At 35.3% G+C, this 27528-nt stretch overlaps 1 protein-coding gene across 11 annotated transcripts in view; it reads right to left on the bottom strand.

Annotated features, from left to right (window-relative positions):
• Positions 1-27528, bottom strand: part of FAM135A (family with sequence similarity 135 member A) — a 120830-nt gene that overhangs the window by 61241 nt on the left and 32061 nt on the right. For 4 of the 11 annotated variants that reach the window (XM_078447049.2, XM_078447053.2, XM_078447051.2 and 1 more), the window contains exons 4-9: positions 23438-23577; positions 23256-23326; positions 21405-21578; positions 17649-17775; positions 16819-16972; positions 13058-13135 (exon numbers count right to left, since the gene is read on the bottom strand). In XM_078447049.2, the coding sequence (XP_078303175.2) occupies positions 13058-13135; positions 16819-16972; positions 17649-17775; positions 21405-21578; positions 23256-23326; positions 23438-23577 (744 nt within the window). Of the gene's footprint in view, positions 1-13057; positions 13136-16818; positions 16973-17648; positions 17776-21404; positions 21579-23255; positions 23327-23437; positions 23578-27528 lie in introns of those variants that run through there. The other 7 variants (XM_078447056.2, XM_078447050.2, XM_078447052.2 and 4 more) reach the window with 4 other exon arrangements.

Genomic DNA, 27528 nt, shown 5'->3' with positions numbered 1-27528 from the left:
AGTGATGCAATCAAATGGAACAATATCCGTATCACAGGAATTCCAGAAGAAGAAGAGAGAAAGAAAGGGGCTGAAGGTGTACCTGAACAAATCATAGCTGAGAACATCCCTGATCTGGGGAAGGAAAAAGGCTTGAAATCCAAGAGGCACAGAGAACTCCATTCATACGTAACTTGAATCGATCTCCTGCACAACATATCATAGTGAAACTGGCAAAATACAAGGATAAAGAAAGAATTCTGAAAGTAGCTAGGGATAAACGGGCCCTAACATAGGAAGGGAGACATATAAGGGAAGTAGCAGACCTATCTACTGAAAGTTGGCAGGCCAGAAAGGAATGGCAGGAAATCTTCAATGTGATAAACAGAAAAAATATGCAGCCAGGAATCCTTTATCCAGCAGCCTGTCATTTAGAATGGAAGGAAATAAGGGTCTTCCCAAACAAACAAAAACTGAAGGAATTTGTCACCACTAAACCAGCCCTACAAGAGATCCTAAGGGGGATCCTGTGAGACAAAGTACCAGAGACATCACTACAAGCATGAAACCTACAGACATCACAATGACTCTAAACCCATATCTTTCTATAACAACACTGAACGTAAATGGACTAAATGCGCCAACCAAAAGACACAGGGTATCAGAATGGATAAAAAAACAAGACTCATCTATTTGCTGTCTACAAGAGACTCATTTTAGTCCTGAGGACACCTTCAGATTGAAAGTGAGGGGATGGAGAACTATTTATCATGCCACTGGAAGTCAAAAGAAAGCTGGAGTAGTCATACTTATATCAGACAAACTAGACTTTAAATTAAAGGCTGTAACAAGAGATGAAGAAGGGCATTATATGATAATTACAGGATCTATCCATCAGGAAGAGCTAACAATTATAAATATCTATGTGCCAAATATGGGAGCCCCCAAATATATAAAACAATTAATCACAAACATAAGCAACCTTATTGATAAGAATGTGGTAATTGGAGGGGACTTTAATACTCCACTTACAGCAATGGATAGAACATCTAGGCAGAGAATAAATAAGGAAACAAGGGCCCTGAATGATATATTGGATCAGATGGACTTGACAGATATATTTAGAACTCTGCATCCCAAAGCAACAGAATATACTTTCTTCTCGAGTGCACAGGAAACATTCTCCAAGATAGATCACACACTGGCTCACAAAACAGCCCTTCATAAGTATACAAGAATTGAAATCATACCATGCATACTTTCAGACCACAATGTTATGAAGCCTGAAATCAACCGCAGGAAAAAGTCTGGAAAACCTCCAAAAGCATGGAGGTTAAAGGACACCCTACTAAAGAATGAGTGGGTCAACCAGGCATTTAGAGGAGAAATTAAAAAATATATGGAAACAAATGAAAATGAAAATACAACAATCCAAACACTTTCGGATGCAGCGAAGGCAGTCCTGAGAGGAAAATACATTGCCATCCAAGCCTATCTCAAGAAACAAGAAAAAATCCCAAATACAAAATCTAACAGCACACCTAAAGGAAATAGAAGCAGAACAGCAAAGACACCCTAAACCCAGCAGAAGAAGAGAAATAATAAAGATCAGAGCAGAAATAAACAATACAGAATCTAAAAAAACTGTAGAGCAGATCAATGAAACCAAGAGTTGGTTTTTTGAAAAAATAAACAAAATTGATAAACCTCTAGCCAGGCTTCTCAAAAAGAAAAGGGAGATAGATAAAATCATGAATGAAAATGGAATTATAATAACCAATCCCTCAGAAATACAAGCAATTATCCGGGAATACAATGAAAAATTATATGCCAACAAAATGGACCACCTGGGAGAAATGGACAAATTCCTAAGCACTCACACACTTTCAAAACTCAAACAGGAAAAAAAAGAAAATTTGAACAGACCCGTAACCAGCAACGAAATTGAATCAGTTATCAAAAATCTCCCAACAAATAAGAATCCAGGACCAGATAGGTTCCCTGGAGAATTCTACCAGACATTTAAAGCAGAGAGAATACCTATCCTCCTCAAGCTGTTCCAAAAAGTAGAAAGTGAAGGAAAACTTCCAGACTCATTCTATGAAGCCAGCATTACTTTGATTCCCAAACCTGACAGAGACCCAGCAAAAAAAAGAGAACGACAGGCCAATATCCCTGATGAATATGGATGCAAAAATTCTCAATAACATACTAGCAAATCGAATTCAACGGCATATAAAAAGAATTATTCACCATGATCAAGTGGGATTCATTCCTGGGCTGCAGGGCTGGTTCAACATTTGCAAATAAATCAATGTGATACATTACATTAATAAAAGAAAAGATGAGAACCATATGATCCTGTCAATTGATGCAGAAAAAGCATTTGACAAAACTCAGCATCCTTTCTTAATAAAAACCCTCAAGAAAGTCGGGATAGAAGGAACATACTTAAACATCATAAAAGCCATTTATGAAAAGTCCACAGCTAATATCATCCTCAATGGGGAAAAACTGAGGGCTTTCCACCTGAGATCAGGAACACGACAGGGATGTCCACTCTCACAGTTGTTGTTTAACACAGTGTTGGAAGTTCTAGCATCACCAATCAGACAACAAAAGAAAATCAAAGGCATCAAAATTGGCACAGATGAAGTCAAGCTTTCACTTTTTGCAGATGACATGATATTATACATGGAAAACCCAAGAGACTCCACCATATATCTGCTGGAACTGATACATGAATTTAGCAAAGTCGTGACAGAAAATTAATGTACAGAAATCAGTTGCATTCTTATCCACTAATAATGAAGCAACAGAAAAACAAAGAAAACTGATCCCATTCACAATTGCACCAAGAATCATAAAATACCTAGGAATAAACCTAACCAAAGATGTAAAAGATCTCTGTGCTGAAAACTGTAGAAAGCTTAGGAAGGAAATTGAAGAAGATATAAAGAAATGGAAAAACATTCTGTGCTCATGGACTGAAATAAATACTGTTAAAATGTGTCAATACTACCCAAAGCAATCTACACATTCAAGGCAATCCCAACCAAAATTGCACCAGCATTCTTCTCGAAGCTAGAACAAGCAATCCTAAAATTTGTATGGAACCACAAAAGACCCTGAATACCCAAAGCAGTATTGAACAAGAAAACCAAAGCAGAAGGCATCACAATCCCAGACTTTAGCCTCTACTACAAAGCTCTAATCATCAAGACAGCATTGTATTGGCATAAAAACAGACACATAGACCAAAGGAATAGAGTAGAGACCCCAGAATTGGACCCACAAAAGTATGAACAACTTTGACAAAGCAGGAAAGAATATCCAATGGAAAAAAGACAGTCTCTTTAACAAATGGTGCTGGGAGAACTGGACAGCAACGTGCAGAAGGATGAAACTAGACCACTTTCTTACACCATTCACAAAAATAAACTCTAAATGCATAAAGGACCTGAAAGTGAGACAGGAAATCATCAAAACCCTAGAGGAGAAAGCAGGAAAAAACTTCTCTGACAGCCGCAGCAATTTCTTACTTGACACATCTCCAAAGGCGAGGGAATTAAAAGCAAAAATGAACTATTGGGACCTCATCAAGATAAAAAGGTCTGCACTGCAAAGGAAACAATCAACAAAACTAAAATGCAACCAACGGAATGGGAAAAAGTATTTGCAAATGACATATCGGACAAAGGGCTAGTATCCAAAATCTATACAGAACTCACCAAACTCCACACCCAAAAAACAAATAATCCAGTGAAGAAATGTGCAGAAAACATGAATAGACACTTCTCTAAAGAAGACATCCAGATGGCCAACAGGCACATGAAAAGATGCTCAAAGTCGCTCCTCATCAGGGAAATACAAATCAAAACCACACTCAGATACCACCTCATGCCAGTCAGAGTGGCTAAAATGAACAAATCAGGAGACTATAGATGCTGGAGAGGATGTGGAGAAATGGGAACCCTCTTGCACTGTTGGTGGGAATGCAAACTGGTGCAGCCACTCTGGAAAACAGTGTGGAGGTTCCCCAAAAAATTAAAAATAGATCTACCCTATGACCCAGCAATAGCACTGCTAGGAATTTACCCAAGCGATACAGGAATGCTGATGCATAGGAGCACTTGTACCCCAATGTTTATAGCCGTACTTTCAACAATAGCCAAATTATGGAAAGAGCCTAACTGTCCATCAATTGACAAATGGATAAAGATGTGGCTTATATATATAATGGAATACTACTTGGCAATGAGAAAGAATGAAATCTGGCCATTTGTAGCACTGTGGGTGGAACTGGAGAGTGTTATGCTAAGTGAAATAAGTCAGGCAGAGAAAGGCAGATACCCTATGTTTTCACTCTCATGTGGATCCTGAGAAACTTAACAAAAGTCCATGGGGAAGGGGAAGAGGGGAAAAAAAGAAAAAGCTACACAGAGGGAAGGAGGCAAACCATAAGAGACTCTTAAATACTGAGAACAAACAGGATTGATGGTGTGGGGGGGGGAGGGAAAAGCGGATGATGGGCACTGAGGAGGGCACCTGTTGGGATGAGCACTGGATATTGTATGCAAACCAATTTGACAATAAATTACATATTAAAAGAAAAAAAAAGAATCTGTTTCTTGGTTTGCCTCTCTTTTTTTTGTCCCCTATGCTTCTTTGTTTTGTTTCTTGAATACCACATATGAGTGAAATTGCTACTAAAGCTTTGTCCATAATAGCAATAAGGCTGTTTTGTTTTCTCACCATCATGTGTTCAATGGAGTAGCACTTTTAATTTTCTTCAAGAACTTCTCCTTTGCATTCACAATTCAGTTAATTGGTTGGAGAAAGAGGTTCAGCTTTTGGCCTGTTGCAGCCTTCAAAGTACCTTCCTCACTAAGCTTAATCATCTTTAGCTTTTGACTTAAAATGAGATGTATAACACTTCCTTTCACGTAAACACTTAAAGGCCATTGTAGGATTATTATTAATTGGCCTAATTTCAATATTGTTGTGTCTCAGGGAATAGAGAGGCTCAAGGAAACGGGGAGAGATGAGGGAAAAGCTGGTCAGTGGAGCAGTCAGAACACATATTTATTAATAAATTCACCATCTTACATGGGTGTGGTTCATGGTGCCCCAAACAATTACAATAGTAACATCAAAGATTGCTGAGTACAGATCACTGTAACAAATATTAAAATAATGTAAAAATTTTAAAGACTGTGAGAATTACCAAAATGTGACAGACATATGGAGTGAGCAAATGCTGTTGGAAAAGTGGTGCCAACAAACCCATTCAGGGCAGGGTTGCCACAAATTTTCAATTTGTAAAAAATGCAGTATCTGTAAAGTACAATAAAACGAGGTATGCCTTTATATGGGTTTTGGAGTCACTTTTTTTTTTTTTTAAATAAAAACATGATTGTGTTTTACACACTTTTCTACACTTTGCTTTTTTCTCTCAGCAATACTCCATGGAAATCTGGTATGTAGCCCTAATTTTTTTTTTAAACGGCTGCACAATATTCCTTGGTGTGCATGCCTTATAATTTCCTTGATTGATGGTCAGTAGAAAATGACAGAAATATGGGGACACTGGGTTTTTCTCCTCCCTCAAACACAGCTGTACTGAAGTCAGATCACTCAGGATACCCAGGAAATCGATATGAGGACTGGCAGAAGGATCTCCACAGTTGGAGGGAGACAGTGTGCAGGTGTGAGGTGTGTGGAAGAGAATTGGGGGAGAGAAAAACAGTGGTGCCACGGTGGGGAGTGAACCCTTTCTGTGCAGAGACAAAAGGGAGAGAAAGAGAAAGGGTTTGAGAGTGCAGTGCTGGATTCATACAAGAGGAAAACCTCTCTGGACCATAGACTGGGGAGTGAGAGGTACTCAGTGTCCCAGGTTTTTTGCAAATAGTCTGTGGAGCTCAAACTCTGAGGTTTTGGGAGTGTACGACTTTCTCCAGAGTGGAGCTGTGGAGTTTGCCCCTGGGGAGGAGGGCGCTGGCCCTGGAGTGGATAGGATTGTGTGGTATAGGGATCTCCTGGGTCGCACTGGAAGAGAACGTTCCACTTCTTGAAGTACTCTTGGAAGAAGTATACTGCCTCTCCAAGGACAAAAGACCCTGTAGGTGCCCGTGAAAGGCGGACAGAAGCACGCACACACAGAGGCAGATAACCATAGATTCTGCACAGGTAAGGGATTGTTTTTCTGACACAAAGGATATCAGACATAGCACAAAGAAGCTCTACTCCAGAAGAGGAGAGTGGGTCCATGTGGTACCTGGTCCTTTAAGATTTTGAGTTCTGAATCCTAGTCACACACCAGAGCTGTGGTGTAGGGCGTGCTGACTGCCCTCACTATTCTTTGAGGGCTTCCTGAACAAATTGGGGTGTGAGATCCCCTGTCCAAGGATAAGAGAGTGGGGTGGCACCATTTTCCCTCTTACCACTGACATGGTGGGACTTCAGAGAGCAACACAACCGACCCCAGTGGAGGTGGGACCTGCTCACACCAAGCCCCGTCCCTCTGTGCCTGGCAACTGCATATTTACTGGGGCAGGTCTGACCCTGAGTGAGTCCAGCAGTCCTCTCCTCCAGAAGACCAGCACAGGCAGCACCCTGCATGTACCAAGGCTACTGTCATAGAGTACTTCAAAGTGTCACCTGCAGTTCTGGTGAAAACTGGATCAGGCTTACTTTTTTTCTTCTTTTTATTCCCTTTGGAATCAGCCTTATGGCTTTTTTTCTTTGTTTTTTCATTTCCTTTTCTCATTTTCTTTCTCTTTCTTCTTTTCTTTTTCTTTGGAATAAGGCTTATATATTTTGATTGTTTGTTTTTTTTTCATTCCTTTTCCTTTTCTTTTGGATCAGTTTTCTTTTTCCCCCCACTCTTTTTTATTCTTTTGTTATTTTCTTTCCAGGCTTATTTTAACAAACAAATCAGAGCACACCTAGTTAAAGGTCCAAACACTCCCCACTGCAAGCAAGGAACTCTGCAGAGGGCTGACCAGTCTTAAAGAGCAGCCAAAACCCAATAGCAGAGTGCACACAGCATACACTAGAAACACTTCCTTAAGTGCCAGGCTCTGATCAGTGTATGACCCTTTTTTAATACAGCATTACTCTCAGGCTCAGGAAATATAACAAGCTTTCAAAACATGCAAAAGACAGAAACTTAGCTAAAATGACAAGATAGAGGAATTCACCCCAAAAGAAAGGTCAAGAAGAAATCACAGTCAGGAACTTGCTAAAAACAGATATAAGCAATATCTTATAATGGAATATAAGCAATATCTAAATAGGAATTTAGAACAACAGTCATAAGACTACTAGCTTGGCTTGAAAGAAAAGCACTGAACACACCAGAGAAACTCTTGCTGCAGAGATAAAAGACCTAAAAACAGATCAGGCTGAAATAAAAAATGGTGTAGCTGAGAGGCAAAACTGATGGTAAATAGTCACAACAAGGAATGAAGAAGAAGAGGAAAGAAAAGGTGATACAGAAGATAAAATTATGGAAAATAACAATGCTGAAAAGAAAAGGGAAAGAAAACTATTAGATCATGAAGGTAGACTTAGGGAACTCAGTGATTCCATTAAGTGAAATAATATCTGTATCATAGGAGTCCCAGAAGAAAACAGGTAAAAGGGGCAGAAGGTTTATTTGAACAAATTATAGCTGAGAACTTACTTAATCTAGCAAAAACAAACAAACAAAATAAAAACAAAACAAAACAAAAAAAACCCAAAAAAACACACCAGGCATTCAAGTCCAAGAGGCACAGAGAACTCCTGTCAAAATCAACAAAACAGGTCAATGCCACTACATATCATAGTGAAACTTACAAAATACAAAGATAAAGAGAAAATTCTGAGAGTAGTTAGGGACAATAGGACCTTAACCTACAAGGTTCGACAAGTAGGATTAGCAGCAGACCGGTCCACTGAAACTTGGCAGGTCAGAAGGGAGTGACAGGAAATATTCAACGTGCTGAAAGGGAAAAATATGTAGCCAAGAATTCTTTATCCAGCAAGGCTGTCATTCAGAATAGAAGGAGAGATGTAGAATTTCCCAAACAAAAACAAAAGGAGTTCATGACCACTAAACCAGCCCTGCAAGAAATTTTAAGGGGGACTCTCTGAGTGGAGAAAAAAAAAAATTAAAAAAACCCCAAAGCAACAAAGACTAGAAAGGACCAGAGAACATCACCAGAAACACCAATTCTACAGGTGACATAGCAGCTAATATCTATTACACTAATGGATGTCAAAAGAAAGCCACAGTAGCCATACTTATATCAGACAAACTAGATTTTAAAACAAAGACTGTAATAAGAAATGAAGAAGGGCATAACATCACAATTAAGGATGTATCCACCAATAAGATCTAACAACTGTAAATATTTATGCTCCCAACTTGGAAGAATCCAAATATATAAATCAATTAATAACAAATATAAAGAAACCCATTGTTAAAAATACAATAATAGTAGAGGATTTTAACATCCTACATACAGCAATGGAAAGATCATGTAAGCAGAAAATCAACAATGAAACACCAGCTTTGAATTTTACAACGAACCAGATGGACTTAACAGATATATTCAGAACATTTCATCGTGAAGTAGCAGAATATACATTCTTCTTGAGTGCACATGGAACATTCTTCAGAATAGATCACATACTGGGTCACAAAACAGCCCTCAACAAGTACAAAAAGATCAAAATCATACCACACATATTTTCAGATCACAACTCTATGACACTTTTAGTTAACCACAAGAAAAAATTTTGCAAAGCCCTCAAATACAAGGAGGTTTAAAGAATAACCTACTAAGGAAATGAATGGTTTAACCAGAAAATTAAAGAAAAAATTTTAAAAATACATGGAAACAAATGAAAATGAAAACACAACAGTCCAAAACCTTTGGAATGCAACAAAGGCAGTCCTAAGAGGGAAGTATATTGCAATTCAGGCCTACCTCAAGAAGCAAGAAAAGTCCCAAATATACAACCTAACCTTACAGCTAAAGGAGCTATAAAAGGAAGAGCAAATAAAGCCTCTTGCCAGAAGAAGGGAAATAATAAAGATTAGATCAGAAATAAATGATATAGAAATTAAAAAAAAAAAAAAAAAACAGAACAGATTGACAAAACTAACAGCTGTTTCTTTGAAAGAATAAACACAATGGATAAATCCTTAGCCAGACCTACCAAAAACAAAAGAGAAGGTCCCCAAATAGATAAAATCACAAGTGGAAGAGAAGAGATCACAACCAACATGATAGAAATACAAACAAGTATAATACTATGAAAAATTATATGCCAACAAACTGGGCAATCTGGAAGAAATGGACAAATTCCTAGAAATTCACAAACTACCACAACTTTAACAGGAAGAAATGGAAAATCTGAATGAACCCATAACCGTTAAGGAATTGAATCAGTAATCAAAAATCTCCCAACAAACAAGAGTCAGGGCCAGATGGTATCCTAGGGGAATTCTACCAGATATTAAAAAAAAGACTTAATACCTATTCTTCTCAAACTTTTCCAAAAATAGAAATGGAAGGAAAACTTTCAAACTCATTCTATGAAGCCAGCACTACCTTGATTCCAAAACCAAAGAACCCATCAAAAAGGAGAATTATAGGCCAATATCCCTTATGAACATGGACGCAAAAATTCTCAACAGGATACTAGCAAATTGAATTCAACAGTACATTAAACGAATTATTCACCATGATCAAGTGGGATTTATTCCTGGGCTGCATAGCTAGTTCAATATTCGCAAATCCATCAGTGTGATACATCACATTAATAAACAAAAAGGATGAGATCCACATGATCCCCTCAATAGAGGCAGAAAAAGCATCTGACGAAATACAGCACCCAATCTTGATAAAAACCCTCAAGAGAGTAGGGTTAGATGAACATACTACAACATGATAAAGGGCATGTATGAAAGACCCACAGCAAATCTCATCCTCAATGGGGAAAAACTGAGTCTTTCTCCTACGGTCAGGAAGAAGACATGAATGTCAACTCTCACCATTAGTATTTAACATAGTACTGGAAGTCTTAGCCTCAGCAATCACACAACAAAAACAAATAAAGGACATACAAATTGGCGAGGAGGAAATCAAACTTTCACCATTTGCTGATGACATGATATTCTATGTAGGAAACCCGAAACATATAAAAAACCCGAAAGACTCCACCAAAAATCTACCAGAATATATGAATTCAGCAAAGTGGCAGGACATAAAATAAATGTGTAGAAATCTGTTGCATTTCTATACACTAATAATGAAACAGCAGAAAATGAAAGCAAGGAATCGATCTCATTTACAATGGCACCAAAACCAATAAGATACTTAGGAATAAACCCAACTAAAGAGGTTAAAGATCTCTGAAAACTATAGAACACTCATGAAAGAAACTGAAGAAAACACAAAGAAATGGAAAAGCATTCCATGCCCATTGCCTGGAAGAACAAACATTGTTAAAATGCCTTCAACAAAGCAAGAAAGAATACCCAATGGAAAAAAGACAGTCTCTTCAGCAAATGGTGCTGGGAAAACTGGATGGTGACATGGTGGAAAACTGCTATTCCATAGGCAGAAGATATTTGCAAATGACGTATCCAATAAAGGCTTAGTATCCAAACTCTATGAAGAACTTACCAAACTTAGCACCCAAAAAACAAACAACCCAGTTAAGAAACAGGCAGAAGACATGAATAGACATTTTTTTCCAAAGACATCCAGATGGCTGATAGACAAATGAAAAGATGCTTAATATCACCCATCATCAGGGAAATACAAATCAAAACCACAATGGGATATCACCTCACACCTGCAGAATGGCTAAAATTAACAACACAAGAAACAATAGGTATTGGCGAAGATGTGGAGAAAGGTGAACCCTCTTGCACTGTTGGGGGGAATGCAAACTGCTGCAGCCTCTCTGGAGAACAGTATGGAGGTTCCTCAAAAAATTAAACCAGCAATTACATTTCAAGTATTTACCTAAAGGGTACAAAGATACAGATTCAAAGGGGTACATGTACCCCAATGTTTATAGCAGCATTATTAACAATAGCCAAACTAAGAAGAGAGCCCAAATGTCCATCAACTGATGAATGAATAAAGACGGTGTGGTATACACACACAGGAATATCAGCCATAAAAAAAAATGATATCTTGCCATTTGTAATGATGTGGATGGAGCTAGAATGTATTATGCTAAGCAAAATAAGTCAAAGACAAATACCATATGATTTCACTCATACGTGGAATTAAAGAAACAAAACAGATGAACACAGGAGAAGGAAAGGGAAAAAAAGAGAGGGAAACAAACCACATGAGACTCTTAATAATAGAGAACAAACTGAGGGTTGATGGAGGGAGGTTGGTTAGAGATGGGCTAGATGGGTGATGGGTATTAAGGAGGGCACTTGTGACAACATTGGGTGTTGTATGTAAGTGATGAATCACTGAATTCTACTCCTAAAGCCAATATTGTCCTGCGTTAACTAACTAAAATTAAAAAAGAAAATTTCCTTCATATTCTACTCTTTTTCATTTGAAAAATGGGCATTTATCTTTATTTTCAGAGTTTTATCATAAAGATAAATACTATAATAAACATGTTTATACATATATCTTTACATATTAGTACTCATATTTTTATGATAAAGGTTAACCAAAGTGGGGATGCTAGGTCAAAGGGTAAATATATCTTACATTTATTTTCTAAATCCACCCACCCATTCATCTATTCATTCATTCAACTGATATCTGTAATAACATAGCTCAGAAAATGCCAATATAATACCAGGTTTTAAGGATAAAAAATACCTCAATAAAAGTATCACTTAACTTCATTATGGTTTGAATCAGGTCTTTTCCCATCTAACCAAAACCTGGGCCCTTCTTTATATAGAACTTAATATACGCAGCATTTTGTACAGTTACTTAGAATTTAGCATGCTCAAACGTAAGCTGATAGGCTGGCAATATAACAGTTTAAACAAGAAATATATTTTCATTCACTAAAGTATGTCAGAAATGATCACAATTTAATATTATGAATTCTTTAATTTTATACTTTATATGAGAATATAAAATTATATTCTAAAATAATAACCACAAATAAATCTTTAACCTTTCTTTTTTCTTTTCTGACAATAAGATCAGTTTCTCCATTAACAGTTTTAGTGAAAATTGACCTAACTTTTTCTGAGCTATTTTCATCTGAGAAATAGTGAGAAAGATTTTGGCTCCTTAATTTCATTTTGTTCATACTTCTGAAAACCAAGAAATAAACACTATGATTTTATTTTTTATTTCTATAGTTTTTTATAACTTTAAAAAAATGTAATTGTAATGGGTCTATTCAACACCAAATAAAAACCTTCAATATACTTATGAAAGTACAGTAAGTTAAGTACTATTGCTATTCAAGAACAAAAGTCTAAAATATGCAGGGAAACATATAAATAAAATAATGAAATCAGATTATTTCCGTTAAAACATGTAATATCTGGATAGTAATGTTTTGATACTAGTTTGCTTTTGAAGCTAAGAACAGTAAAAAATAAATCTAAATTGACTTAGAAAGCAAAACCAGATACTGAAGATATTTCTCTTCTTTATTTCTAATAGTGCATGAAATTAATTAGCTTCAGTTTTTAAGCCACATTTCATTATAATTGGGCCTACCCAAAGATAAGCTGACTTTGGACAAATTTAAGGTAATTATCAGTAAACACAAATTCTGGCAATAAACATGGTTTCCAAAAAGTGCTCTTTGTAGGAACTGTAAAAAGAATATGGAAAATAGCCAAAGAAATCTTTGTATTTATCTTTTCAAGTTTTAATTAAAAACGTCAATATTATAAATTAAGAAATTAACTGAAGCTTATTTACAAACAAAACTGATTCTAGAATTTCTAAAATAATAGTGGTAGGAACATACTATATTAATAAATACGTATTTATGAAATTTGACACTAATTTAAAGCAAAATTTCATACTAATAGAAAAGGATTATTTACTTAACCTATTTGTAAACATACCTAGACAGGTGTCTTTCTGGGTTCGTGGCTGTTTTCTTCTGAGAAGGCGCTCATAAAGGACCTGCATGTTGGCCTTGGCTAGTTACAAGGATTGCACACAGCACTAGTTACTAATACTCCTTTTACAATAAAGTTTACTAGAATTTTCCAACCTGATAATAGACTTAGTATTGATCTGACAGTGCAGTTAGATTAGAACACCACAGCAGAGTCTTTCAGTTGGTTAATTAGCTTATTAGAATTGCAAATGATGTACATTTAAGTTTATATTACTTTGTTCTTTTTTCTATTTAAATGTATGAACTACTCAACATTTCATAATCCAATGTTATTTTTATGTTTTAATTTCTTAGACTAAGAATTTTAGAGGTGGCAGGGATCTGAGAAATGAGCTAGATCAACCCCTGCTTTTACAAGTGTAGATACCAGGGCCCAGAAAGTTTACATCATTTGCCAAAGCCTAGATTCCTGAACTTGTGACTCCTATTTCCAGTAAGAGCTCCTTGCACCAAACCCATATTTAACTACACATTATTAAAAAAAAAAAAAAATGTACATCATTCAACTAGTAGAAAAGAAAATGGCAAAAGCAGAAAGGAATTCAAGGTATTATTTTAAAAGAGGGAATAGGGTTTAGATCTATTTTTCAAAGCATGGTAGAGTTTAAGACTTTTATATATACTTATTTGAAAACTCAAGAAAAATATCAAATAGTAGAAGGAAACACAATAAACACCCTTTAATTAAGAACTACTTTATATCCACCTATTAAAACTGGTGAATATAATGATAGTCACAACAGTGCTTTATGGAAGTACTCTCTAGTGCTTGTAATATAATTTTGCTAGGATAAAAATAAATAATGTTAATAATTCAGAATATGTAATTATTTTTTTAAATAGTTAATAGTATTTTTTAGATATTTAAAAGATGCATTGAAGAATAAATTAAAATTCACAATAGAAAATATAAAGATGAAAAGTTTAAGAATAACAAATGCTACCAGAAGATGAGTCTTGATTTTAAAGATCCCTAGTAAACTATGATAAGTTATGTGTTGATGCCTATATACTTTATAAGTAACAACAAAAACTATATTGTGCCATTTCATTCATTCATTCATTCATATATAGTATTCAACAAATATATTTTGAGTAGGTAGTATGTGTAAGGTACTAATAATTTTATTCTATCACTATTTAAGACTAAAGTCTAGGTTTGCCTTAGAAGTTGATTTGTGATAAAATATTTTAAGCAAATAATTTGGAATAAAGTTTATATTCATTTAGTACCTAACTTCTGATATTAAATATAAGGGCTCTTTTAATTATGATTTTTCTATATTACATGTATAAGGCCAAAGTAATATATATAACATAAAAGCCACCCTTACCCGTAAGATAATTTATAACCTGATAAATAAATGATCATGCTGAATTATATTAATAAATTAGTAATAAAGTGCTAATACTGTGTAAGATATTTTAAATAAATCTTGGCTTTGAAGAGGTGCTTGTTTTAATCATTATGTACTTACCAATAAGTATTACTTCCTTTTAGAAATATTTTTATCTAACTTAAAATGTGACTCGTGCTTTTTCGTTCTCAAGTATTACATGTTAAATCTATTTGAAAATTATATGCAGATAGATGTCTTCCTTATACAGACATTTATATGCCCATCTCAGGTACAACTCTCTACCTTAAAGCCCCAAGAAGTCCCGTCTTGCTGGGTGAGTTCCTCCTGTCCATCCCAATGTTGAACTGATCACTTATTAAAAGAAGAAAAGTCAAGGTTCTTTAAAGAGAGACCCTATTCTTTCCTCAGTAATTAGCTTAATACCTGACACAGTAGGTGCCCATAAAAGCCCAAGGGAATTACACCATTAAGAAGTCTTACTCCTAGAGCTCCTTTACACCCCCTGCCTTTTGGATGTCCTCGTTTTTCCTTCCTACTTATGCACATCTGGTTCCCTTCAATCACTCTTTCAAATGAAAACCACTTTGTGTATACAGTCCCAAAGCTAGTAAGGGACAGAAATGGCTCCAAACATGCACTCTTAAGCACTACAAGATAATGCCTCTATGAATTCTACTACACCATTCAACATCCAAACTACTAACAGATTTTTCTTGTAGAAATACCATTATTCATGGCTTCTAAGTTTCACACTGCTTCTTTTTAGAATTCTATTTTTCAGGCACTTGGTATTGTCCTTCATCAATGTTGTAATTTAATAATTTTGTACTTTGGTCATTAACCAAAATTTATAATGTGATTCTAAGAAAATGTGCTGGAGTTCCAAAAAAATCAAATTAAAAAATATATGAGCATCATTGTTCCATGAATTGAGGATAGTGATAGTCTAGATTAGTTCTATTCTACAAACATTTCTTACATGTTCAAAAGAGAACATTTAAAAAAGTTGACTTTTGAGGCAGTGGTTTCCTACAAGATTTTCCTAAGAGAAACAGAAGGATTCTAAATACACAAAATAGCAAGGAAAAAGAGTATTTCAGAGAGAGTAATCAAAATGTTTCTACCATTTTTGTCTTGGGAAAGAATACATGAACAAAAAAGAATAAATTTTCCTATTGTTTGTACATCTGTATATACATTGGGATCCTTGAATTAAGTATTCTAAGTAGTCAACTGAGTGATATCTGTTAATCAAATCCACTGGAGTAATTGCTGATAGGCAGTGGCACAATATCAGCATTTTCTCACAGCTGAATTTAAGTGACATACAAATCATTACATGTTCTTACAATTCTTTTATATCCCCAAATAGGCAATTATAATAATAGGCTAACTAGTCTCAAACCCAAGAATTATTTTCAATAACAGTGACTATTTTTAAGAATGCCTCAATACTGTTAAAAGACTGAGATCCTTGAGAAACAAATAAACAAAGAAAACTGATTAAGTAAAATTTAAAAGTAATTCTTGATTTATTCAAGTATATAATGATAAAATTAATTTATTCTGAGAATTTTAAAATGTGCTTATTATGATGAACTATTAGCTGATGTTTGAAAAGAAAAGCTTATTAAGCTAACATAAAAGGTCTGAATAAAAACCTATTTTTGCTAATCTCCAAAATTTATCTTCTGTGAAATATGTGCAAAAGCATTCTGTATACCATTCTACAAATGGTATGCAAAATCAAGACAAGATCATTTTTTATTGTGTACTGTAACATATATGCAGATATTACTGCTGGACTAAAACCAAGATTGATTATTTTAATGATTTAAATAAATTTCAGAATGTTAAAACTGAGTAACATTATTATTCTCTGAATTAAAAGAAATAAGATCTGAGATCACTTAGAACCAAATGTATATAAAAATGATCCAAGCACCTACAATCTGCTTAGACTTAAATATTTGGAAGTACAGATTTAGCTCATCTCCCCATGATTTTGTAGAGAATTATAACATTTGCTAGTATCTAGTATGTTTTCTGGTTATATTTTAATAGGAATGGTATACTGACATATATTTTTTTAAAAATCTATCAAAAGACTCATTTTAAACTTAGAACCAAGAAGTTATTTCTTAATAGCATAAAAAGCATTTTTAAGTTGCAGAAAGTAATATCAAGGGTCAAAAAAGATGGAATTGAGAAAGAAGTAGAAGTGAAGCATATAAACACTGTAGTTTTAGTAAAGAAAAGCTACGGCAAAGCTGATCACTAGCAAAATGAGAATGAAGAGAAGACTTCAACTATAGATTAGGTCTGGCTACTTTTAACATACCCAGTTCTAGTTTCTGACAAGAGGGAATCTCTTCTGTTACCGTAATGAAGTAGCTGTGCAATCCTTTGAAGGCTAGCAGCAAAGTGGCACAAAGTGTATAATGGAAATGATACGCATGATGTAGGAAGGAGTCTGCAATGATGAAGCTGCAACCCTAAACAAAGAATAGATTTGGGATATACAGTATTAGTAACCAAAAAATACTACACTTAAAACTTCAAATAATAAAGGAAAAATTCTAAACATTTACTAACTATTCTAAACCATAAAAATTCAGTAATAGAGAATTGCTTCTGTTCATACAAGTAATTGAAACATATAAAATGTGACTCTAGTAATTTAAATTACAGTGGGCTTTTAAAACAAGCAGATTAAATTATGGTTTTTGAAAATTGGAGATTCAAATTACATTTGCACTGCAGGACAGATACTCTGCTTCTATAGTATAAGTCCCTTTCCTTTTAAGGAAATATTGGTTGTACTTATACTATTGCAAGCTGAGTCTCAACTCTGGCAACTGTTCTTTACAAGCTCCTTTGGAATCATTTTACCAGTTCTGTTAAGGGAGCAAGAGGTGATAGTAACAAGTTAAAAAAGGCATTGTCAAAGATCTTTATCCATTAAATCTGGTTAATCGTTAAGTATCAGGTTAGTTTTCACAATTAACAACTGGAACCAACCAATTTGTTAAGATCATATTCAACTAGATCTGTAAATTACTGAGTTCAAATAATTAATAACATAAACATCACATTCACAGATACAACAGTTAAAAAACACTTCATTTAAAATAAGAGGAAAAAAGGATGCATAAGTATTTCAATTCTTACGTCTGGTGATAACTGTTTTGTGTAGTTTATACCAAAGACCACACTTTCAAGAGTAGGAATCACAGAATCTTTGTTTTGTGCTGGTGCATTTCTATTTAGCCAAGTTGTCTTCACAGGGCGAGGAAAGCTGGAGAAATAATTATTACATTATTATTGTCCTAATAGCCTATTTGAATGTTGAATACTTACAAAAGAAAATCTTATAAAAATAAAGAGCAAGAGTTTTGCAAAGTTATAATTTCTAAAGTATTTTGAAAAATTTCCTTTAATAACTGAAATCATTTATGAAAAGACAAAGAATATATAAAAAATCAAGGCTAGATGCCTGAGATAACGTCTCCATAACTGGGTTTTAGGAAGTCTCAAAGGATTCTAAAAATAAAAACAGTGTGGAATCCAAGTAGTTAAATGACAAATGAGGATCAAGCTTTAATTTGGAAATACTAATCTGTCAGAACTGGTACCAAGTTCATAAAGTTAATCAAATATGGATTCTACTTATAGAAATAGCTTCCCACTTAAATATAGAAAAAGAAAAGCTACTAAATCTATTTGTTGCCTCTATTTAGCAAAAACAAGGTATTTCCTTTCTCTTTACGAAAAGCCTATGAACCCTATTAAGACAACAAGTTCAAGGCAATTAAGTTCAAGGTACTGCCTCAATCATATATGAACTATTGTTAATATTAACATTACATTTAATATACCATAAATTCTATACAGTAAAAGGCATATTCTATTTGAATGTTTAAAGTCATATACAATTTTGAGATAAAGTATTGGTTAATTATAAGTAGCCCAAAGCATTTGGACTGTTTGACAGTTTGGCAAAACGGAAAAGACAGGAATGAAAGTCAATTTTGCCATAAGCAGAAAGCAGTCTTCATTTGCAAAATCAATTTGCTTTGCAAAAATTAAATATCCACATCCCAGCAAAGAAGGGAGTTGCAAGTCAATGGTAACTTACATTTGCCACAATGTGTTTTTCAGAACTGAGTCATAGAAGTTATACTAGAAAAGTTCACATATAAAAACATTACGTAGGGGCACCTAGGTGGCTTAGTCAGTTAAGCGTTGGACTTCAGCTCAGGTCATGATCTCATGGTTCGTGAGTTTGAGCCCCACATCGGGCTCTGTGATGACAGCTCAGAGCCTGGAGCCTGTTTTGGATTTTGTGTCTCCCTCTCTTTCTCTGCCCCTCCCCTGCTCATGCTCTGTCTCTCTCTCTCAAAAATGAATAAACTTAAAAAAAAAAATCTAAAAACAGATTATGTAAAAAACAAGCAAAGAAAGAAATCCTAACCCCACTTATTATAAGTAATTGATTTAATGTCTGTAGATGTGTTGATCATAGAAATTATTTTAAATAAAAATAACATTTAAAAAGATGATATTTGTAAAATATTGTTTCATTTTGTTTAGAGGAGAAAAAAGCCATTTAATAAAACCTCAGAAAAAACTTGTCAAAGCATAGTGAGGAATGTTACCCTTAACGTGACCCCTCTACTGGCATGCACCAGCAATAAGCTTTTCTTTACCCCTTCCTTGCTTCCCTTCTCAGTTCCAGGAAAGGAAAAAGGCAGCAAAAGGTGCTGCATCTTTCATGGCAAAGTTCTAGCCACAACAGAGGGGAGATCAAGGCCCACGGCAGCTAAATAAAAGAACAGCAACCTCAGCTGTTGTGGCATCTCATTTTCTTTTCCAGTCACTAACCAGAGCCAACAGCTAATCCTCTTGGCTTCTAATTCCGAGCCAAAAATGTCTTCTTCCAGTGGACGGTCTCTAGGAGATGAGCTGCCTCTTTCTCCTACTAGTCTGTGGCAAAAACTGCTGCATTGCAAGAGGAAGCACACATTTAACTCACTAGGATTAGTGATGTAAATTATTTGGGGCCTTAGGAAGCAACATCAATAAGATGAGCTAACCTCTATAAATTGTTTGTATATTTCTCAGAAGAGAAATTAAGCCAATATTCTAAAGAAAAAAAATGACTGAAATATTTTAGTTAGAGATTATTGAAATTACAGTAACAAGAGATTCAGAAAACTACAGAAATATATTTTATAAATAAACTTTTAGCATTAAAACCTAACATGTAATTCATTAAAAATATTGTATACTATTCATTTCAAAGTCATATTTCAAAAGAAGCACTTTCTTATCAAAGAAATTTCATTTACCTTTCATGTTATTACATATTAATTTATTCAATCAATATCTAAAAATTTTTTGAAAAAGTTTACAATAAAATTATATAATAGGAACACTTTCCTGTTTACAAAAGTTATAGCAACCGAGAACAAGCTCTCAAAGTCCTAAGAGTTAAAAAAAAAGATAATAAAACAACTAGTTACAGGTATAAGGAAAGCAAAGCAAGTCATTAGGAAAAAGACTTCTTCCTGAGCTGTCAGCACAGAGCCTAATGCAGGGCTCAATCCCACAAACCATGAGATCATGACTTGAGTGCAAACCAAGAGTCAGATGCTTAACCAACTGAGCCACACAAGCGCCCCTGCCCCCTACTTAGTTTTTCTGACAAATCAGTTTAACATCACATTCCTGAAGCACCATCCTAAGTATCAGTTGTTGGGATCAGATTTGTGACAGAAATTGTAAAGTAGACAGTTCAGAAATCAAATCAATTTGGAGTCTTTTTCATGTAAGTTACTGATTTTAAGTGTCTATCTGTTGCCCATACCACAAAAGGACAATGTTTTATTGTAAAAAACTGAAAAGCTTGACATGTATTCTTACATAATGAAAAACAATTCATCTCTCTATGGAAGTGGGCAGAAATAAATAATTATCTCAATGCATTTATTATAATCCAGAATATCATGTACCTTTAGGAGAAAATGGTACATGATACAGTTTAAAAGCTTATTAGTAAAGATCCATAAAATTGATTAATGACTTGGAAAACAAGAATTATTATATAGCAACAGATTTAAGAAAGAATTAGCTGATCCAGAGACGAGGCCAAAAAAAGAAGAAAAAAATGAATATACTTTTCCAGAGAATGAATATAGTACAGCACTGCTTAAAAACACAGGTACGGGGCACCTGGGTGGCTCAGTCAGTTGAGCGTCCGACTTCGGCTCAGGTCATGATCTCGCGGTCCGTGAGTTCGAGCCCAGCGTCAGGCTCTGTGCTGACAGCTCAGAGCCTGGAGCCTGTTTCAGATTCTGTGTCTGCCTCTCTCTCTGACCCTCCCCCGTTCATGCTCTGTCTCTCTCTGTCTCAAAAATAAATAAACGTTAAAAAAAAAATAAACAAAAAACACAGGTACAAGGGCACCTGGGTGGCTCAGCAGGTTAAGTATCCAACTTTGGCTCAGGTCATGATCTTACGATTCGTGAGTTCAAGCCACGCATCAGGCTGTCATCCTCTCTCCCCAACTCTTTCTCTTTCTCTCCCCCCCCCCTCCACACACTCTCTCTTTCTCTCAAAAATAAACATTTAAAAAACAAAAACACAGGTACAGACTAAACAATGCTGTATGATTATTTCCAGACTGCACTGGTTTTCTTGATCAGTTTATTTGACAAAGATTGTTCCATACTTCTGCATTAAAAGAGTTATCAATCTAATATTCCCATGCTCTTGAATGTTATTATTTTATAACTTTAGTATAAAATGAAAGTACTTAATAATTATAAGTTTAGAAATTCCTAATTAACTTTATCAATGTGTATGTTTTCACTATAAAATAAAAGATACTACATTAATTAGGACCAGGGTATTGGTTAAATTTACCTTATTAGTGGCTGGTGCAGCGCAACCAATGATGCGTGGACTGTAACAGACACAACAGAGAGGTGGAAATAATCAAACATAACATTAACATGATGATGAAGGCCTCTATGGAGGCTAAAGTGCAGCTTCAGTGTTCGGCTACTTATTAGCTGCAAGGCGTTCAGGTCGTCTGCCCTATAAAAAGCAACACATTTGCATATAAGTATGGCATAATAAAGTAAAGGCTAATATTTAATTAATTACTTTTTAAAAACTCAGAATAATTTTTAAAGCATCACATCTCATTAGACAGAAATGTTAAATCTAGTAATAATAACCAGATCTTACCTTTAGTTTTCTACCAGTCCATGATATAGACTGGTTTTTTTTTTGTTGTTGTTGTTGTTTTACTAATGTTCCTATAAAATGAATCCTTTTTGACAGACTAAGAAGTACTCTTACCTTACACTAAATCTTACTCCCTAGGGTATACTGTTCATTATAAGGTTGCAGTATAACAGAAGTCAAATCCTATAATAATAAATCCCAAAAGACAGTTAAAATTACTTTTATTATACGAAATTTTGTTATTAAGTGATGCTTGAAAGTAAGCAATTGGTAGATATTTTATTATAAATATTTAGTCTGTCAGATTTCTACATATAAAAAATTAAAACAATGCCATGAGAATGATTCCCAATGAGTTTGTGTGTGTGTATGTATTTTAACCCATACATATGTTATAACTACCTATAGTTAAACTACTTACTCATTTCATTTTATTTATAAAATTCTGAGTTGGTTTGAAAATAATCCCTTAAGGAATTCTTTGTAATAAACAAGTATTATAGAGGAGCAGTAGCTGCCACATCAAAAATTCTTATTCCTCCCTGATAGTAAAGAGGACATCTCAAGTAGACTTTTCAGGATGTGACTGCTTAGCCATTTTTCCTACAAGAGTCTAAATGTATGTACAATTTTTAAAAAGTATTTCTACAAGTATGTTTGAAATGAGAAAAAAAAACTGCAAAAGATAAAATTGCTAAACAAATCTCTGATTCTTGTTTTAAATGAATACAAGCACGTGTCCCTAACATATATGACTGAATGTCCACATGTGTGAACAAGTTCAGAGTAGCCAGTCCTAAAACTTCCTCAAGGGCTCTAGGAATTACTGAACTAGAAATAACTGCAAAGTATAAGAGTCATCAGTCTTGATAACACTCTACATATCAAGAGTCCCGCCTAAACATGGCATCACTCATGCCACTAAGATGGTCAGTGATATAGTGAAAGAGAGTTCAGTTACATTTAAATGTCTCATAGTAGTGGTATTATCAGTGGAGTTTCTAGAGTCTAGGAAATTGTATCGTATTTCTTCAACTTGTCTGATTTGCTACCTGGGGCACACAGAATTGACATGGGTACAAAAGAGTATGTGTAACTACTCTCATGAAACTGTTCCAGTTAGACAGAAGTAGTTTATTTAATTTTATCTTTTAATATAATTTATTGACAAATTGGTTTCCATATAACACCCAGTGCTCATCCCAACAAGTGCCCTCCTCAATGCTCATCACCCACTTTCCTCTCTCCCCCCACCCTCCATCAACCCTCAGTTTGTTCTCAGTATCCAAGAGTCTCTTATAGTTTGCCTCCCTCCCTCTCTGTAACTGTTTTTTTTCCCCTTGTGCTCCCCCATGGTCTTCTGTTAAGTTTCTCAAGATCCATCTATGAGTGAAAACATATGGTATCTAGACAGAAGTAGTTTAAATAAACAAGAAAGGGACAGGCTAGATTTCTAACAAAATGGAGAATAGATACCAGTTATGAGAAACGAAAGATTTTTAATTGTTTGATTAGTCTACTTACGAATAATCTCCATCTGTGAAGTGTAGATCCAAAGATAACAGAAAATTCATTTCTTCAAGGGTTTCTTCAATCTCAAGAGAAATTACAATGTAAGATATTTTTTAATACTTACACAAAGTTAGAAATAAGCCTTGAGGCTCTATAAAAAATATTTATCTAAATATATATGAAGAGATGTTTACCTTTTTTTCATCCAACAACATTTTAACTTTGAAGATCATGACATCATTTAAAACAACCTCTTCATTTTTATATAGAATTTGAAATGTTTTACTGCAAATCAGAGAATCATGAACTGAAGCTGGAAAGGCTAAAGTCATACCTAAAACAGATAAGATATGTAACTGACAGGTAAAAAGTAAAAACACAATACAAGTAAATTAATACTTTAAAATACCGTAAGTTTTACTGTATTACTCCTGTACCATTACCATTTTACATAGCAGTATTAGAACATTTCTGAAAGTTTACTACTTTCTATGTAAAAAAATGAATAAATAAGTACATTATAACCATCATAAAATTTTTGCACAACTTATCTTAATCTGAGAAGGTAAATGAGGAATCTCAAGGTAGATTCTTTTAAAAGGAACAATTGATCTGTACACGCAGAAGGAAGCAATTTAGTTTTCTATAGATGCATAGTGAAGAATTTGATTGGCCATTGTCCTGGTTGCTGGGTGGCAACCTCTAAATCCTTGGAATAAAGAGTTTGGCTTTTGTCCCAATTCCTTGTAAGTGGCCTCTAAATCCTTAGAATTTCCCAGTGACGAGTTATTCATGGTAGGCCCAAATAATGGTAAGGAGATGACTCAGGATGGAGGCTGGCCACACAAGATCAACTACGTGACTACAGAGTTGGCGACTGACCCACATGGTTTAAGCTCAACCTCCAGTGAGGGGAAGGGGGCTGAAGACTGAGCAATGATTCAATCAGGTGGGCTTTCCTGATTGGCAATATTCTACATATTGTCACATGCAAACTTTCTGGGAGGGTAATATGTCCTGACTCCTTGCAGAGAGAACAAAGAAGCTTTACAAATCTGGAACCCTTTCAGACCTTGCCCTATGCACCTCTTCTTTTGGCCGGCTCTGATATGTATCCCTTTGCTATAATAAAACTATAATAATAAGTAGAGTGCCTTCCTGAGTTCTGTGCGTTGTTTCAGTGAATTATCACACCTGAAGTGTAATGGGAACCCCAAATTTGTTGCTATCTAATCAGAAATGAGGGTAGCCAGTGGACCCTTTTAAGTGGCACCTTATGTCTGAAGTAAGATCAGTCTCATGGAAGACCATGCCCTTTACATGTCAAGTTTGTTCTACCTCTGTCCAGGTTGTTGGTGTCAGGTCATTCCAACAAGGTGGAATCTAAACATTTCACCAAGGTGGGTATCTCTGCACAGCAGGGAGCCTAGAGTGGGACACCAGAGTTCAAATGGAATAAGAAGGTATCCAAATGGAGTGGTGGCCTGAGGTCAGAACCTGTGTAGGATGAAAAGGGCAAACCTAGTGAAGGGATGACTTAGGGTGAGGCACTAAGAGCCCTTCTTCTGCCTTAGTTCTAGAACGTGGCTAATAAATACTGGATTAGTGTGCCTCACCAAATAGATATTTTGAGGTCTGTCATATGAAAGATTCTTGCTGCCATGGTATCATTTTTTAACTTAAGAACAGATTAAAAGCTTGACCAGATTCTTTTCACTGCTCAATTTATCTGAGGGCACACTGATGGAAGTTTCTGCCCTATTGCCTAGATCATAAGAGGGCAGTCTTTTCACTGAACAGAAGGTTTCTGCTTTGACCCATTCCCTTGGAGGAAGAAAAGTTGAATGTTAAGTTTAGAGGCAAATCAGCCTACTCAATGTGTTTGTTATCTAATACCTCATCATATTACAAACTTACCAGAAGCACTATGATGAGATCTAAATTTCACATGATTCACTCCTGACCTTGTCGGCTAACTTCCCCCAAAAAGGGGTCTTAAAACTTTTTAGTATACAGAAGCGTACTATGACCCAGAGACTTCATTCAGCTTTTTCTCTGGGAGACTTCTTTTAACAGTAGTGATACTACAGCTTTCTTACACAACTAGGCTTGTGCTTACTATTCAGTTTCTCCAAACTCAACCAGATATATACTTGGATGACATTCACAGGTAATAAAACTATACAGAAAGCAAAAAGAATGATTAACACAAAAATGAGGTGGGGAATACAGGAGGTTTTTATGGTAGTAGTAATGTTCTATTTCTTTTTTTCTTTTTTAATGTTTTTATTTATTTATGAGAGTGAGAAAGCATGAGCAGTGGAGGGCAGAGAGAGAGGGAGACACAGGATGCAAAGCAGGCTCCAGGCTCTGAGCTGTCAGCACAGAGCCCGATGTGAGGCTCAAACTTACAAACCATGAGATCATGACCTGAGCCGAAGTCAGATACTCAACCGACTGAGCTACCCAGGCACCCCAACTATGTTCTATTTCTTTTTTTTTTTTTTTTTTTTTTTTTTTTTTTTTTAATGTTTATTTATTTTTGAGACAGAGAGAGACAGAGCATGAACGGGGGAGGGTCAGAGAGAGAGGGAGACACAGAATCTGAAACAGGCTCCAGGCTCTGAGCCATCAGCCCAGAGCCCGACGCGGGGCTCGAACTCACGGACCGTGAGATCATGACCTGAGCCGAAGTCGGACGCTTAACCGACTGAGCCACCCAAGCGCCCCTATGTTCTATTTCTTAAATGAAGGAATGAGTATTTGGGTATTCATTTTATTATGTAATAAAATAATGTTTTATATGATCTTCAAAAATGTATGATACTTTTCATAAAAATTCTAAATATGTGTTGTACAGTTACTCTGTGACATACATTGTTTCAAGTTAAGTACACCAAACCAAAGGAAAAAAAAAAACCCACTTTCCCTGCCCTCCTCGAATTCTGTAAATTACGTCTGTACTGAGTATGACAGAAATAGAGTGCTATGTTATCTTATGAGGGTGAACCTCGTCTGTGATCTCAGGAAAGACCCTATTGACAATGGTATTTGACAATACCATAAAAAAGAGTCAAATGAAGATGGAAAGGGAGAGAATCTGAAGAGAAGGAATATAAACTTCTTGAAGTCAAGGTCCATGTCTCACATTCTTCTTACTCCATATAGTGGTATTATGTATAGGGTCAGCACTTGTGGAGAAACTGGAACACTTGTACACTATTGGTGAGAATGTAAAATGGTGTTGCCACTACTGGAGACAGAATGAAGGTTCCTCAAAAAATTAAAAATAGAACTATCATATGATCCAGCAATTATACTTCTGCTATTTATCCCAAAGAATTGAAAACAGGATCTTGAAGATATATCTGCACTTCCATAATTCACTGCCGCATTATTCACAATAGCTAAGTGGTAGAAATAACCTGTCCGTAAGCAGGTGAATGGGTAAAGAAAATGATTTATACAATAGAATATTTTCAACCTTAATAAAAGGAAATCCTATAATATGCAGCAACATATGGATAGACCATGACGACTTAAGCTAAGTGAAACAGGCCAAACGCTGCATGATTCTATTTATATGTGCTATCTAAAATGGTCAAACTCATCAAAGAAAGTAGAATAGTGGTTGCTAGGGGCCGCGGGGAGGGAGAAATGAGGAACTGCTATTCAGTGGTACAGAGTTTCAGTCATGCAAAGTTAAAAAGCTCTCGAACTCTGCTGTACAACAATGTGCACTCCTAAATTATAGCAACACTGTACTATAGACTGTAAAGTCTGTTAAGAGTAGATTTTTAACACACGCAAAAAAGAATGTGCTTTACTCTGAAGCATTAATATGTTAATATCTCATGGCAATTTACTTAGAGAAAAGTCCCCACGTTTTTATCCTAACGTAAACACTAATCTTCCTGACATACTGCAGTTGGGTTTGGGGTGCCCAACTATAACAGCTGACCTGATTACAGACCTTTAATTCATCTCTGATTTCAGGCCCACCCCTTATTTCCCTTCACCTGCTGTACCTTCCTGAAATCCCTGGGGGAAGGTGTCCTTAAAAAGCAGTTCAGCTCTCACTTCTGTTTTCTGCCTGCAAAAACTTATTGAAATATTTTACTATTCCTTTTTTGTGTTTTATATTGCTATTACCGAAGAGCCTTAGAAACAAAAAGACCCAAACATATGTGTATAGTTCTTTTCTTGTCTTGAATGTGAAACACTCTGTGCTTTTTAATCTTTACTAGATGATAACTTCCATCAATGAGGTCAGGACCACATATAT

This window comes from Panthera onca, chromosome B2, assembly GCF_046562875.1.
Source record: "Panthera onca isolate mPanOnc1 chromosome B2, mPanOnc1 haplotype 2, whole genome shotgun sequence".
NCBI lineage: Eukaryota > Metazoa > Chordata > Mammalia > Carnivora > Felidae > Panthera > Panthera onca.
This window is presented reverse-complemented; position numbering and strand designations above follow the sequence as displayed.